The sequence below is a fragment of the Struthio camelus genome, chromosome 29, assembly GCF_040807025.1.
Source record: "Struthio camelus isolate bStrCam1 chromosome 29, bStrCam1.hap1, whole genome shotgun sequence".
Classification (NCBI taxonomy): domain Eukaryota; kingdom Metazoa; phylum Chordata; class Aves; order Struthioniformes; family Struthionidae; genus Struthio; species Struthio camelus.
In genome coordinates, this window is record NC_090970.1 from 5,060,190 (window position 1) to 5,073,366 (window position 13,177).

The window sequence follows — 13,177 nt, forward strand, 5'->3', positions numbered from 1 at the left end:
CTGTCCAAGGAGGAAAAGACAGTGTCAAGTCAGGAGACTCTGATCAAAACTCTTCCCCTTTCTCACAGACATCCCCCCTCCCCCCCCCCCCACCTCCCAAAGACATTGCTTTTCTCCTTCTCAGCAGCACCTTTGTTCCATTCCCTGTCCAGAGCTCCACCTTGTGCTGGCTGAGTGTGCCACGAGGAGCAGGGACCTCTGCCCAACGGCTCCAGAGGCATCAGTCCTGCTCTAATGTAGAAGGACTTTTCAACATCTTCACACCCAAATCGGAGGCATTTTTTCCAGCAAAGCAACAGCTTCAATTTGGGGTAGGGGGCAGGGGAGGGGGGCTTGCTTGTTGCTCTGCTCTGCAGGGAAGAAATATGTACCCTCTACACTGCTCTCAGTGTGAAGACGAGTGAGTCCTAAGAGGCCAAAGCTCTCCCTGTGCCCTACGACAGAGCCAGCACGCTGGTCTCCCCAGCAGTCCCAGTCCCAGATGCCTTGCACGTGCACCTCTCTCAGCATGAGGACAATCTCAGCCACAACTTACCCTGAAAGGAAAGTGGCCTGTGCTGACAGTGGTGTCTACTTACACAGCACACATCTCCAAACTCTCCTCCCTTTCTCAGCTCACATGTTGTGAGAGTGATGGAGAGGGTGTTACACAGCGCATGGCTCTGATGATCAGAAGAAGGACTCGGTGATGTGGCTCTGACACAGAGGGAGCTCTCAACACTCAGCTTGTAGCCAAAGACACACAGGGCTTATTTCAGCTGCCCACATACAGCCACCGCCAGCAGCAATTCCAGTTCCTTAGCACCTCTGGGGCATCTGCATGGGACATTCAGCTATCACACACGTCCTCCAGAAGAGCTGTGCCCTTCTCGAGGGCAGCACATAGCCAAGCAGCACAGCCCAGGGAGGGTCAAGGGTCTTAAAGGAGGGCTGTCCTGAAGGGACAGTCAGCTCATTCCCCAGCCCCACACACTCTGCTCCTTTGAGTCCCACAGGCAAGAAGGAGACCTCCTCCTCTCGCTCCATCCACAGAAACAGCTCTATGGCTAAAACCACAGGGTCTGTGTCAGAGTCTGCAGCTGCAAATGTCCTCCCCAGAAAGCCCCCGAGCGAGAACAAGAGCAGCCCGGACAGGGGGAGAAACAAGGAGCAACACCTTGATGCTTCTGGCTAGGGTGGCAAAGAGAGAAAGAGTGAGGGACACTGAGCAAGGTCTTGCCCTAACCGAGCTGTGCACACCACCTCCCAGATGCAGACATCACAGGGCAGTTGTCCTCAGTCCTTTGGTCATGGTTTACGAAATGGGCATGTGACAGGAGAGCTGCTCCTCTCCTCTTCTCGGGCTCTGGCTGCTGAAAAAGCAATTTGGGTCCTAGATCCCTTGGCCTTGAGGGCAGAGGGCTCTGCTGGGTGGCAGAGGACAGATGCAGGGGGCTTGCGGAGGGGAAAGCATGTGCACTGCTGGGGCTGGCAGAGCGTTTCCTGCACTCCAATCTCGCATGAGGTTTCTGGTAGCAGTTTCCTCTCCCTCTCGGACCATCTCTCTGCTGCTTGGAGGTGTCCTTGCTGGGAGCTCTTCCTCTGTCCCCACACAGACCCCATCCCACCCACTGTGATCCCAGCTCTGCCCTACAGAAACCTCCAAGCAGCAGGAAGCTGCCCAGCAGCATCTCCCTGTGTGCAGGAGCTAAAGAGCAGACCAGAAGATCTCCCATCACCTCCAGTCCCTCTCTGGACTGTGGAGGGAGACTGATTTCAGCAGCGTGCTTGATCCCATCAGGGGACAGAGGTGGAGAGAGGGGGACATGTTCCCCTCTCTCAAGCCCTATTCCTGGCCCAGCACCAGGCAGCAGACCTGGGCAGGGAGAGGGAGAGGGAGAGGGAGGGGGTCATTTCCCCTGCACAGGGCAGGGATTCAGAGGAGCAAATGCAGGTGGTTCATCTCAGCTTGGCAGGCCTTGGGCAGCAGGGGGATTCAGCTCCCTCCCAGGCAGCCCACAACCCCCTAGCAGGTGGGATCCCTCTGGCCTCAGCTCAGCTGTGCCCAAAACAAAACAGGTGCCTGCATGCAAGCCCTTGTCTGAGCTGCCACCATGAGCAATAGGGGTGGAGAGGGGAGTCAGCAGCTCGCACCCACAGCCCTGGTGATGGCTGAGACTCCAGGCTTGGTCCAAGTCCTGTGTGTGTGTGTGTGCCAGCTGTGATGGAGCAATTCTGAGACACCCACATCCTGCCTGAGCCTCAGCTGTGGGCCAGAGGGGTGGTGAGGCAGGTTCCCTTGGCCACCTGAATGTACACCAGATATTTTCAGTGTCTGAACCTTCCTTAGCCATGTGTTTCTATGGAGTCCACAGAGCTGTTCAGCTGACCAAAAGGAGGAGTTCACCAGAAGGACAGCCAGGTCACTCTCCAGGCTCCACCAGCTGTATATACTGCAGCTCAAGTCACTACAAAGCTAAGACACAGGCTCATCCCGGCTTTGCAGACACTTCCATTAATTCAGGGCTCTCATTTTCAGGCAATAAAAAGAGCCTCTAGCACCATGCCAGGTGCCTGGGGTGCCCAGCAGGAACCGCAAGTGGCTGGCACATACCACACAGGACCTCCAGGGAAGCCATGGGCTGGTGGAGTGAGTTTGTGGCAGACCCCACAGGATGTCTCAAACGGTTTTGCGGCCTGTGTGCCAGCAACTGAACACCAACACCATGGCATGGAGGGAAGGTCCTTCCCAGCGACATCCAGGGGTGCTGCAGGACTGGGAGGCACATCACACCAGAGTCTCCACTCATGTCTCCGCATTCCCCAACTCTTCCAGCTCTTCTCCCCCTGAACCTCTTCTCACCCCTTCACATGATATGAACAAGGACTGGGCTAATGATGTCCTCGGGATGTCTGGATCAAAAGCTGCCCAGGCCTAGGGACTTCTTTAGTGGCACTTTGTCCTTCCTGGAGATTGGTTCACCTCTGTCACAGGCCCCAAGGTGCTGCAGAATCAGCTCAGGCAGCAAACCCCTCTCTGGCCATCCCTGCACAGCTCAGCACTGTTTCTCCCTGGTCTTGGCCACTGCCGGGTTTGCTCTCTGGGTGGGAATCTCCTTTCACCAGCACATTGCCACCTGCTTTTTACGCCAGCATGTCTCTGCTCTGAAGTGGAACCATCACACACGTGGTGTTCTTGGCCCTTCGGAACAGGTTTCAAAATGACCATTCAGTGAAAGGAGAGGAAGCATGTTGGGTGTCTACAGGGTGCAGGGAAAGAGGCACAGGCATGGGATAGTGTTGGACAGACTGTGGTGAAGCTGGCTGAGGGCATTGCCATGGCTGAAAGCCTCCAACAGAACCCAGGTCTCTGGCCTCTTGGCTATGGCTGATGTCTCTGCCACCAAGGACTACGAGAAGCAGTTTCCTTAACTCAGGGGGCCTTGCTGTCACCTTGTCCACAGGACCAAGAGGTGCCATATTATTGTCCTGCATTCAGCGGTGCACATGCCCACCCTCACACTGCCCCAGGAAGAGGCCTGAGAAACATGTGAGGGAAATCACCACCCTTCCCAGGTGCTGGCTGTGGGGCTTGGCTGATCTGCTTGATAACACACATCAAGGCTGACGGCATCAGAGGCACCTGCACGTTGCCTTGGCCTACCTGCAATCAGGGCCTCCAGCTTTGTGCTCTCATCAGCCCCCTGCGGAGGCTTTGTCAGTAATGGCCCTCAGTGGGACTCCTAAACACTCCAAGAAACTTGGGATTTACTTCTCACTTCAACTTCTTCAGAGGTTTGTGCAGCCTCCTCTCAGCATCCAAGGTTCATGGGCTCAGCACCAAATACCTCCGAGGGGTCATTAAAATGCAAATAGCCCTAACAACCCCTGTCTCTTCCCATCCTTTTCTTCAGTTCTTCTGTGGCTAATTGGCAAGTTTTGAGGAGTGTATTGAAAAGAGGAAGATTTCAAGGAGCACCTGAGAGATGTCTGCTTTTTAAGCTTTCTTTAGTCTTCAGGTTTCAGAAGAAGTGATACCCACCTTCTCCAATTCACACTGACCCACAGGGTCCCTTGATGAAGCCTGGACATGCAGGAAAAGCAGTAGTTTGGATAGGAGACATGTATGGACAACCTTCCTCCCCACCTCCCCCAGCCCTGACATTTCTCTCCTCAGCCCCTGGGGACTTCCCTCACTCGGCTTAACATCTAGCCTTTTCCCGCTCAAGCCTGTAGCTGAATGTTACACTTCCCGGGCACCAATTCCCACCTGCTTTCCTTAGAAAATTAGCTGCAAACAGACACAGAAGGATTTGTCTCAATTCTGATCCAACACAAACACGATGCAGTGTCCTAAGAAATAACATACAATCCTCAAGTGTATGTCAAGGGCAAGTTGCCTCCAGGGAGGTCCACAGTCTGTAAGGAATAACCTTCCTTGACATGTTCTTGACAAACAGATAGGCAAGGCTAGATAGAAACACAGTGAAGGAGTTGGTTGAAGAGACAATGAGAGTGCTGAAAGAGGAGACAAGCTTCCGACTCCCTGAAGCTCAGAGCAGTGACTAGGGAGTTGAGAGGTACCTGAATGATACAGAGGAAGGGGAGGAGGAAAACTGGGAAACTATGGGAAGGGCATAAGCCCAGCTTGTCTAATGCAAAGTTGACCTCAGAAATGATCAATGTAATCAGGACATGTGGAAATATGTGGAAGGATTCTGAGATTAAATCCACAGCATAAGAGCAGTGGTCATGGAAGTTTGGGGTAGGTCAAAATTACTTCTCCTGAGATTCATATCCTTCGTCAACATTTCCATTATGTAATCCTGAGAAAGCACTGACATTTTCTTAAAATTAATCAATCATTTCAGCTGATGAAGGTGTTGTCTCTTTTTTTTTTTTAAAAAAAAGATTGCAAACAGTGTTTTTCAGGAAGAGCTCAGGTGTCTAAGCACAAGAACCCACCAGGACTCCCCAGGTCCTTCTCTGCAGAGCTACTTTTGGAGTATATGGCAGTGATTCTGTTATTGCTCTTACCTCTCCATCATCTCAAGATCACTGCAGTGACAGACAGCCTCCACATTCCCATCCCCACCCAGGCTGAGTTCCTGAGAAAGGGGAGGATGGCACCTTCTACTTTGAGGTGCAAATTGCAGAGGTAGAGACATCACACTGCAGAAAAGCCTGCTGTTCTCCCCTCACCTCTGAGGGGATCCAGGCCATGGACTTAAAGGTGGATGCAAAGAAGTTCAGAGGTAATGTAGATATGCCTGAGGCAGTGCCTCCCAGGCTGCCCTTACAGTCACTGGGGAGGAGGAGGTGTTCACCAGCCTTCTTCAAGATGGTCCCATAAAGCACAGACGACTCATGTCCCAGAAACATTTGCTCGGTGCTTGAAATGAGGCCTGAGAGCACAGGCTTTTAGGATACTTCAAGCTGAAGGGACCACAGGAAGCCTGTAGTGCAACCTGCTGCTGCTCAAAGCAGGGTCAGAAGTAGGGTCAGCAACCAAAAAAATGTCCCTGCCAAAGGGTTTCTGGGGTGATACAACAGGAGAAGACAGTAGAAGCTTGACAGGGTGGTAGAAGTCCTGTGGACAAAAGGGTTTCCTTTTTCCTGTTCTCCAGAGAATTAAATCCTCCGCTCTCCAGAGGGAAGAAGCTGGGACACTACCTTTGCCACTAACACGGAGGTGGAGAAGCTCCTGAGTCCCTTTCAGAGAGAGGCTGCTCCAGAGGTCACCACCCCAATGGCACTAGACCCCCCGGCATGCCTGCCTTGCTGCTGGGCACCCTCCAGCCCCAGGCAGGAGGTCTGCGGGGAACCGAGTGGGGTCTGCAGCCTGCACCCTGGCCACCCAGCAGGTGTGGAGGGACCCCACTCCCCTAGATGAGCCTGGGCTCTCCTGCATTTCCTTAGCGTGAAGTCTGTGTCCCCTCTGGGTGGTCACACAGCCCGGCAGGGAGGGCCAGCACGGGAAACACAATCTCTGTTCTGGGGGGTGAAGAGAGAGGGGAGGGCAGAGGGGGATCTGCTCCTGCCTCGGGCAGCGATGCCCTCCCTGCAGCTGGTGCAGCCTTGCTGATGCCCTGTAACCCATGAGCCCTGGAGATGGGACTCAGCAGGCTGAATGCCTGGCGTCTTCCTGAGAACTTTTCTGCGGTCTCCCTGCCCTGGTTGGACTCCTGTTGCCCATGGTGCAGAGACTCCTTCTGAGGATGAACTCACTCACTGTGTAACTCCGAGGACACGGTCGACCAGGTATTACAAAGGCCAGCAAGATCTCAACCCCACAACAGTGTCCCCTGCCCCTCTCTCCACCTTCCAGCTCCTTCCTCCTAGAGCATTTAGTTTGGGAGGGACCACTTTGGACCTCCAGGACCACGACCTGCTCTGAGCTGGGCGAACTTTACAGTTAGATCAGGTTGGTAAGTGCTTTCTCCAGGAGAGTTTTTGAAGATCTCCTGGCCCCTGCCCCAGAACTGCTCCACTCTCATGGTTATTACTATTATTCTTTCCCTTAAACTCATTTGAAATTTCCTTTACTGCTGCTTGTCCTTGTTATCTCTTGTCCTTTCCTCCTCCCGAGCCCTGAACCCCGAGCCAGACCATCCCACCAACTTTGAGGACAATCACAGCCCTGTCTCCAAGCACAGTCTTGCTAGATTCTCCTGGGACTGCGCAGGCAAGTCATGGTGGCCAGCTCCAAGCAGAGCTATGCACTATGCGTCCCTATGTGGTCTTAGAGGAGAGCGTATGGAGACATAACATTATGCAAGGCAGAGCCTGTGGGCTGTCCGCAGGGCAGAGCTGGGGGCAGCAGGGGTGAGAAGAGAAGACCTCCAGCAGCTCCTCTCCACACCCAGGCAGGGAATGAAGCACCTGGAGGTGCTCCTGAGAGAGGATGGTGACACAGGAGAGAGGGCACCAGGAGCTGCGGTGCTTGGCCCCAGGACCTCCCCTGCACACTCCCTTTCAGTCCTGCACAGGACTCGTCCTCCCAAGGGTCATATCTGAATGCCCAGTCCTCCAGCTGGGCGTGGAGCCCTGTCTGGAGGTGACTTTTGGGGTAAGGGCCAGCATGCAGGCTGGGGGAGATTGTCGCGAGGACATGTGCGGGGGACAGGGTCTGAGGGACAGCAGCAACCTGACATAGCTCCTGGGTCCTGCTTCCTTCAAGGCAAGCTCTGACACAGGGTCCCAGCCTTCCTTTTGGTGCCACCCTTCAGGAGGGACGATGGCACTGTGAGCGGGGAGGGTGGGGAGCATTAATCCTTCTTCAGTCACTTCCCAAGCCATGCAGAGGGCCAGGACTGCAAAGATTTCTGGCTCAGCATCGTGAGCTCACTTTAATATACCCACGCTCTGAATGTTTGTTTGTTTGTTTTTTAATTAAATGTCAGCATTTTTCGCTCCAAGAAACTTCCAAGCCCAGTCCCACTTCCTCCTTCTGATCTCTCCCAACCCCTCCTCTGGTCTCGTTGCCATTCCCACACCCCCTGCCCTGATCTCCCCACAGGGCCCTGAGCTGACAGTGCTGCTCTGCACAGCAAGCACACTGTGGAGCCACAGGGCCATGGAGGGACTCTGCACCTCTGCACTGGTGGTACTGGTGAGGATGGGAAGCAGACCCAACCAAATGGGGATCACGGCCTCTACTCCCTCCAGGGGTCTGCTGATGTGTCAAGTGCTTGGAGGGACTAGGGAGCATTTCCAGGGGTACTTGCTGTGCCCAGCTGCACCTCTAGATCCTGCCCCTGCTATTTCACAGAAAGCGACATGAATCACTCTCTAGTCTGCCTTCCCCATGCCAGCTGGATCCTTACTGTCTCTCCTGGGATTGCAGAGTCCTCCTTTGCCTGTGGAGACCTGGGTTTAGTGCTTTCCCTTGAGGTGACTCCACCTTGGACCATCTCTCCCTTTGTGAGGCTCCACTCACTGCCCACCCCAGGCACACGCTGCCCCAGGACACCCCCCTGGGCTCTCCTGGCAGCCCCAGCTTCCCCTCCAGAAGGACAGGCATCTGACACTGTGCCTGAACATGTGTGACAGCTCTGGGCATGTCAATCAGTGACCATTCATCCCCCCTGCTGTCACTGGGCACCGATGGGTGGCCGAGTCCTAAATGCAGCCCTTGGTCTCTAAGAGGTCATTACGTGAGTATGAGCTTTTTGCTCCTGAACCCATGGAGAAGCCAGCCCAGCAGGCCCTGCTGGGATGCAATTCCTTGGGCCTCTTCTTGACACCAGCTTTGGAGGAAGAGCCCAGCCTTCAGGGACTGCAGCAGGAGGAACCTACTTTATTCCAGAGATAACTGGGAGGGCGTCAGCTCTGACCCAGTGTTAGACACAATATGATATGGGCACCAGGGGAGACAGAGCAGTCTCAGGAAAGGTGGAGGGAATCTAAGCATTTATGTAGCAATATGATAAGAAATTATGCCAAGAACAGTAATAATAGTAATCAGAAAACTAAAGTGAACAAACAAAGCTCAGTCCCGTTATGGCACACAGTGGGAGTCATTTGTGGAGAGAAATGGCAATTTTAGTACTGCTGAAAAATGTCCATGGCATCACTTTCCTCAGGGCCTCCTTGAGCTCCTTGTTCCTCATGCTGTAGAGGAGGGGGTTCACTGCTGGAGGCACCACCGAGTACACAACAGCCACCACCAGATCCAGAGCTGGGGAGGACATGGAGGGGGGCTTCAGGTAGGCAAAAAATGAGGTGCTGACAAAGAGGGAGACCACAACCAGATGAGGGAGGCACATGGAGAAGGCTTTGTGCCTTCCCTGCTCAGAGGGCATCCTCAGCACAGCTCTGAAGATCTGCACATAGGACAGCACAATGAAAATGAAACACCCAAACATTAAAAAGGCAGTAAACACAAGAAGCCCGACTTCCCGGAGGTAGGATTGTGAGCAGGAGAGCTTGAGGATCTGGGGAACCTCACAGAAGAACTGGTCCAGGACATTGCCTTGGCAGAGAGGAATGGAAAATGTGTTTGCAGTGTGCAGGAGAGCACAGAGAAAACCACTGACCCAGGCAGCTGCTGCCATCCTGACACAAGCTCTGGTGTCCAGGAGGGTCCCGTAGTGCAGGGGTCTGCAGATGGCAATGTAGCGGTCGTAGGCCATGACTGTGAGGAGAGAATACTCGGCTCCAAACAAGAAGACAAACAGAAACACTTGAGCAGCACATCCTGAGTAGGAAATGGTCCTGGTGTCCCTCAGGGAATTGGCCATGGATTTGGGGACAGTGGTGGAGATGGAGGCCAGGTTGAGGAGGGCGAGGTGGAGGAGGAAGAAGTACATGGGGGTGTGGAGGCGGTGGTCGCAGGCTACGGCTGTGATGATGAGGCCGTTGGCCAGGAGGGCAGCCAGGTAGATGCCCAGGAAGAGCGAGAAGAGCAAGAGCTGCAGCTCCCGTGTGTCCGCAAACGCCACGAGGAGGAACTCATTGAGGAAGCTGTCGTTGGACATTTTGCTCCCCCTGAGTATGGGGAACTGTGCAAGGAGAAAAAGATAGTGACTAGTTAGAAAAGAATTTTGAAAATAAACAATCAAACAAATAAAGTGTTCAATTTCTCACTAAAAACACCACATTGCCTCCCATGTACAGTAGGGGGTACATGGGAATGGGGGTGAACAATTTCTGTCAAATGAAGTCCATCGTCTGAGTTTTTCAGAAATTAGTTTCAGGGATTTTTTAAAATATTTTTTATTTTCTCTGAGATGCCCCTGTCACCCCAAGGTAGAAATCCTCAGCATTTCTGCTGTGAGTCCGGAGAGGAAAGCATCCACTGTCACTTGGGGCAGAGTGAGGACATTTCATTTATTAGCCTTGTTCCTAAGCTGTCCTGTGCTAGCATCTCTTTCAGCTGGAGGATGATGTCACCCTTTAAAGAAACCAGCCCCTGCTGAGAGCAGAGCAGTGCACTTTCAAAGGGCAGATCTCCAAACTCCTCACCCTTTCTCCAGGCACCTCAGGCAGCTCTCCTCACTCCCCTTCTGGCCAAGGACACTCAGGGCTCTTTGCAGCTGCCCACCTACAGCCTCCCACCTCCTTCTCCACACTCTCTGCATCTCTGAACCTTCTTGATAGGTCTGTCAGCTATCAGAGAGAAGCTGAGAGACAGCGGTGCCTTTCGAGAGGGCAGCTCGCAGCCTGGCAGGACACCACAGGGAAACAAAGGACTGTTAGGACTGAAGACGGGCTCTCCTTCAGGGAGAGCCACCTCATTTCCCAGTCCCACGGACTGCATTTCCTGGAGCTCCACAGGTCAGGAGGAGGCTGGGGCAACCTCCCTGCCATGCACACCCCTCTGTTGCACAGCTTCCAGCATCGGTGTCTGAAGTGCACCTGAAACCCCTCAAACCCAGAAGAGCCTGAGAGCAAGAAGAGGAGCAGCATGGAGAGGAGGGGAAACAAGGGGCAACACCATGATCCTGCTGCTGAGGGAGGCAAGCAGAGAGACAGATTGGCACTCATGAAAGCCTTCACCTTGCCCACCTGGCCATGCTGCCTTGCTGAGGAAAACATTGTAGGGCAAGTGCTCCGAGCCCCTTTGTTGGGCAGCACGAAATGAACCCATGGCAGGAGAGATGCCCCTCTCCTCTGCTGGAGGTCTGGCTGCAGAGGAGGCAGCTCATGCCCTGGACTCCATGGCTGTCAGGGCAGAGGGTCTCCTCTGCTGGGTGGGAGAGGAGACACAGGCAGCATGCCGCATCTCTGCAGCCTGCAGCTGCCCCTGCTGGCAGCTTTCTCAGCCCCAATATATTTTCCCTGTCAGTGATCACAGTCCCCATCCCACCCTCTGTGGGCTCAGTGCTGCCCTACAGAAACCTTCCAGGTCTGGGACTTGGCCAGGGGAATCTCTGTGCTTGCAGGTGCTAAGGAGCAGGTCTCATAAACCCTGAGGAAGCCCATAAATGTGAAGTTGGTGCTGCTGTAGGTAGAGATGGCGTTGAAGGGGTTTGCTGAGCTTTCTCACAGACCTCCTGATCTTTGAGGGTGAAGGTTTGTGAGTCCCAGGCCCTTGTCAAATCAGAAAACAATTTCTTTTTTTTTGCCTGCCAGAATTAGGAAACAGAAAGCCCTGGAAGGAAAGTTCTTTCCCTTTCCAGTAGCCCTTTTTTTCACCTTCCTCTGCAGGGCAGGGACACTGCTCTGAATCACAACCCGGGACAGACTTGTGTGCACACTCCAACTTCACAGCCCTGCAGCTGTCCCTGGGAGAAGGTAGCAGCATGCCCCGTCCCTGTGACGGCGTGTCAGGGAATCTCTGCTCTAAAGCACCTCCTCCTCCCCTGCACAATGGAGAAGCTGGGAGAGAGATCTTTAAAAATTCAGCCATGGAGTTGACTGGGTTTACAAGACCCCTCCAGGAACCGCAGTAGTGTTGTCCTTCAGCCAGAGACTTACCGTGTTCAGGGCTGGGATGATGTCTCCCACAGTGAACTGTCAGCTTTCCTCCCACTCCACACTGCCTTTCACTTCTCTCTGCCTTCTCTCAGCTCCCGTCAGCAGCAGCAGGCAGTGCCCACAGCCCTGCTGCTCTTGGCAGAGGAGCTGCTCCTGCACACAGCTGGGCACATGGGCACTGCTGCCAGGTTACCATGAGATCTCTCTGTCCCAAGAGCCTGGCCCCACTCAGGAGCAGAGGCCCAGCTGAAGGCAGAAGTTCTCTGTCCCTTGTGCTCCCTCCTCCTGGGAAATGTTCACTGACGAACACCAAAATAATCACCTTTGCTCCCTCTCTGAACAATACAGGGAGACCAGTTACAGCACTGTCATTATCTCATCAGAAGATGGTTATCTATGAGAGGTGGAAACATCCTCTTGGAAATTGGAAATCCATTTTCCTGTGGATTAGCCTTAACTAGGCAGGACACTTAGAAGGGGACAAGAAGGGAGTTCATTTACCCATTTTTCAGGTTTCTCATGCCTGTTTAGAAGACCATGCGCTGGCGTGGGGTTCAGATCTCTCCTGTCAACTCTACAAACATGCAGAAGGTGGGATTCCCTTTGCCCAAGCTGGTGTACACAACAGAGATGTCTGCATGCGAGCTCCTTGTCTAGGCTCGCGTTATAATCCCTGGAGATGGAGAGTGGGAGTCAGTTGCTCACACACAAACACCTGGGGACAGTTGAATATACAGAGGGGGTCCAAGGCATGTGCCAGTGTCTGCTTGCTCTGATGGAGCAACTGGGGCCCCTGCATCCTTCTGGAGCATCAGGTGGCTCTCTGGTGGGGAATTTCTTTGGCCATCAGAAATGACACTAGATGCCTAGGACAACTAGAGCTCCACTCAGGAGGAAGCCGAGACATATGAAGATCCCTGCATTGCAAAACAGCTGATGTAATTCCATGCAGACACTTGAGGCAGTGACACAGAAACAGGCTGGCAGGGCCATGTCAGATGCCTGGGCTGTGCAGCACAACTGCATGCTTCTAGCAGGTACTCCATGGCCCCTGCAGGAAAACCATGCCCCTTTGGAGTGCTTGCTGGCCTAACACCTCAGGGCATCTCATGTTTTCTCCCTGTGCCCAGACTACTGAATCCCTCCACAGCCTTTAGGGAAAGTCCATCCTGTCTGCATTCAAGTGTGCTGCATAAACACCCCAAGGTCTCCCCTCTAGTCTCTGCACTCTTTAACGCTTCCAGCTCTCCTGTCCCTGAGCCTCTTCTCACCCCCTCACTTGATATGACCAGGCACTGGGCTAACGATATCCTCAGAGTGGCTGGATCACAGGCTGCCCAGGCCCAGGGACTTCTTCACTGGCATCTTGTCCTGCCTGGAGATTGTTTAACATCTGTCACGGGCTCCAAAGAGTCAGCTCACACAGCAAACCTCTCCCCTGCCATTCCTGCACAGCCCTGCTCTGTTCCTCCCTGGCCTTGGGCACTGCAGGGTTTGCTCTCTGAGTGGGAATCTCCTTTCAGAGTTACATTGCCACCAGCTTTTCACACCCACATGTCTCTATTCTGAAGTGGGGCCATTGTGCACACAGTACCCTTGGCTCTTGGTAAATCTTTCATCATGATCAGTTTGTTCTCTCTGCCACAGTGGAGGCTCTATAGTCCAAAGATATGCAAATGCATGCAGCCTGGGGCACAGCCAGGAGGAGATGGAGATGCGCAAGCTGTCACAGGACTGAAACATCGTTGGAATAGCTGAGATGTGGTGGGATCACTCA

The 13,177-nt window shown here is 53.6% G+C and overlaps 1 protein-coding gene across 1 annotated transcript; it reads right to left on the bottom strand.

Moving 5' to 3' along the window:
• Window positions 1-7,679: 7,679 nt before the first annotated feature.
• LOC138062768 (olfactory receptor 14J1-like) lies at window positions 7,680-9,077 on the bottom strand (the record flags this gene model as incomplete). Its single annotated transcript, XM_068921773.1, has 2 exons — window positions 7,680-7,736; window positions 8,616-9,077. Coding segments are annotated over 2 exons (519 nt in total), but the record flags the coding sequence as incomplete, so codon positions are not given.
• Between the last annotated feature and the right edge of the window lie 4,100 nt (window positions 9,078-13,177).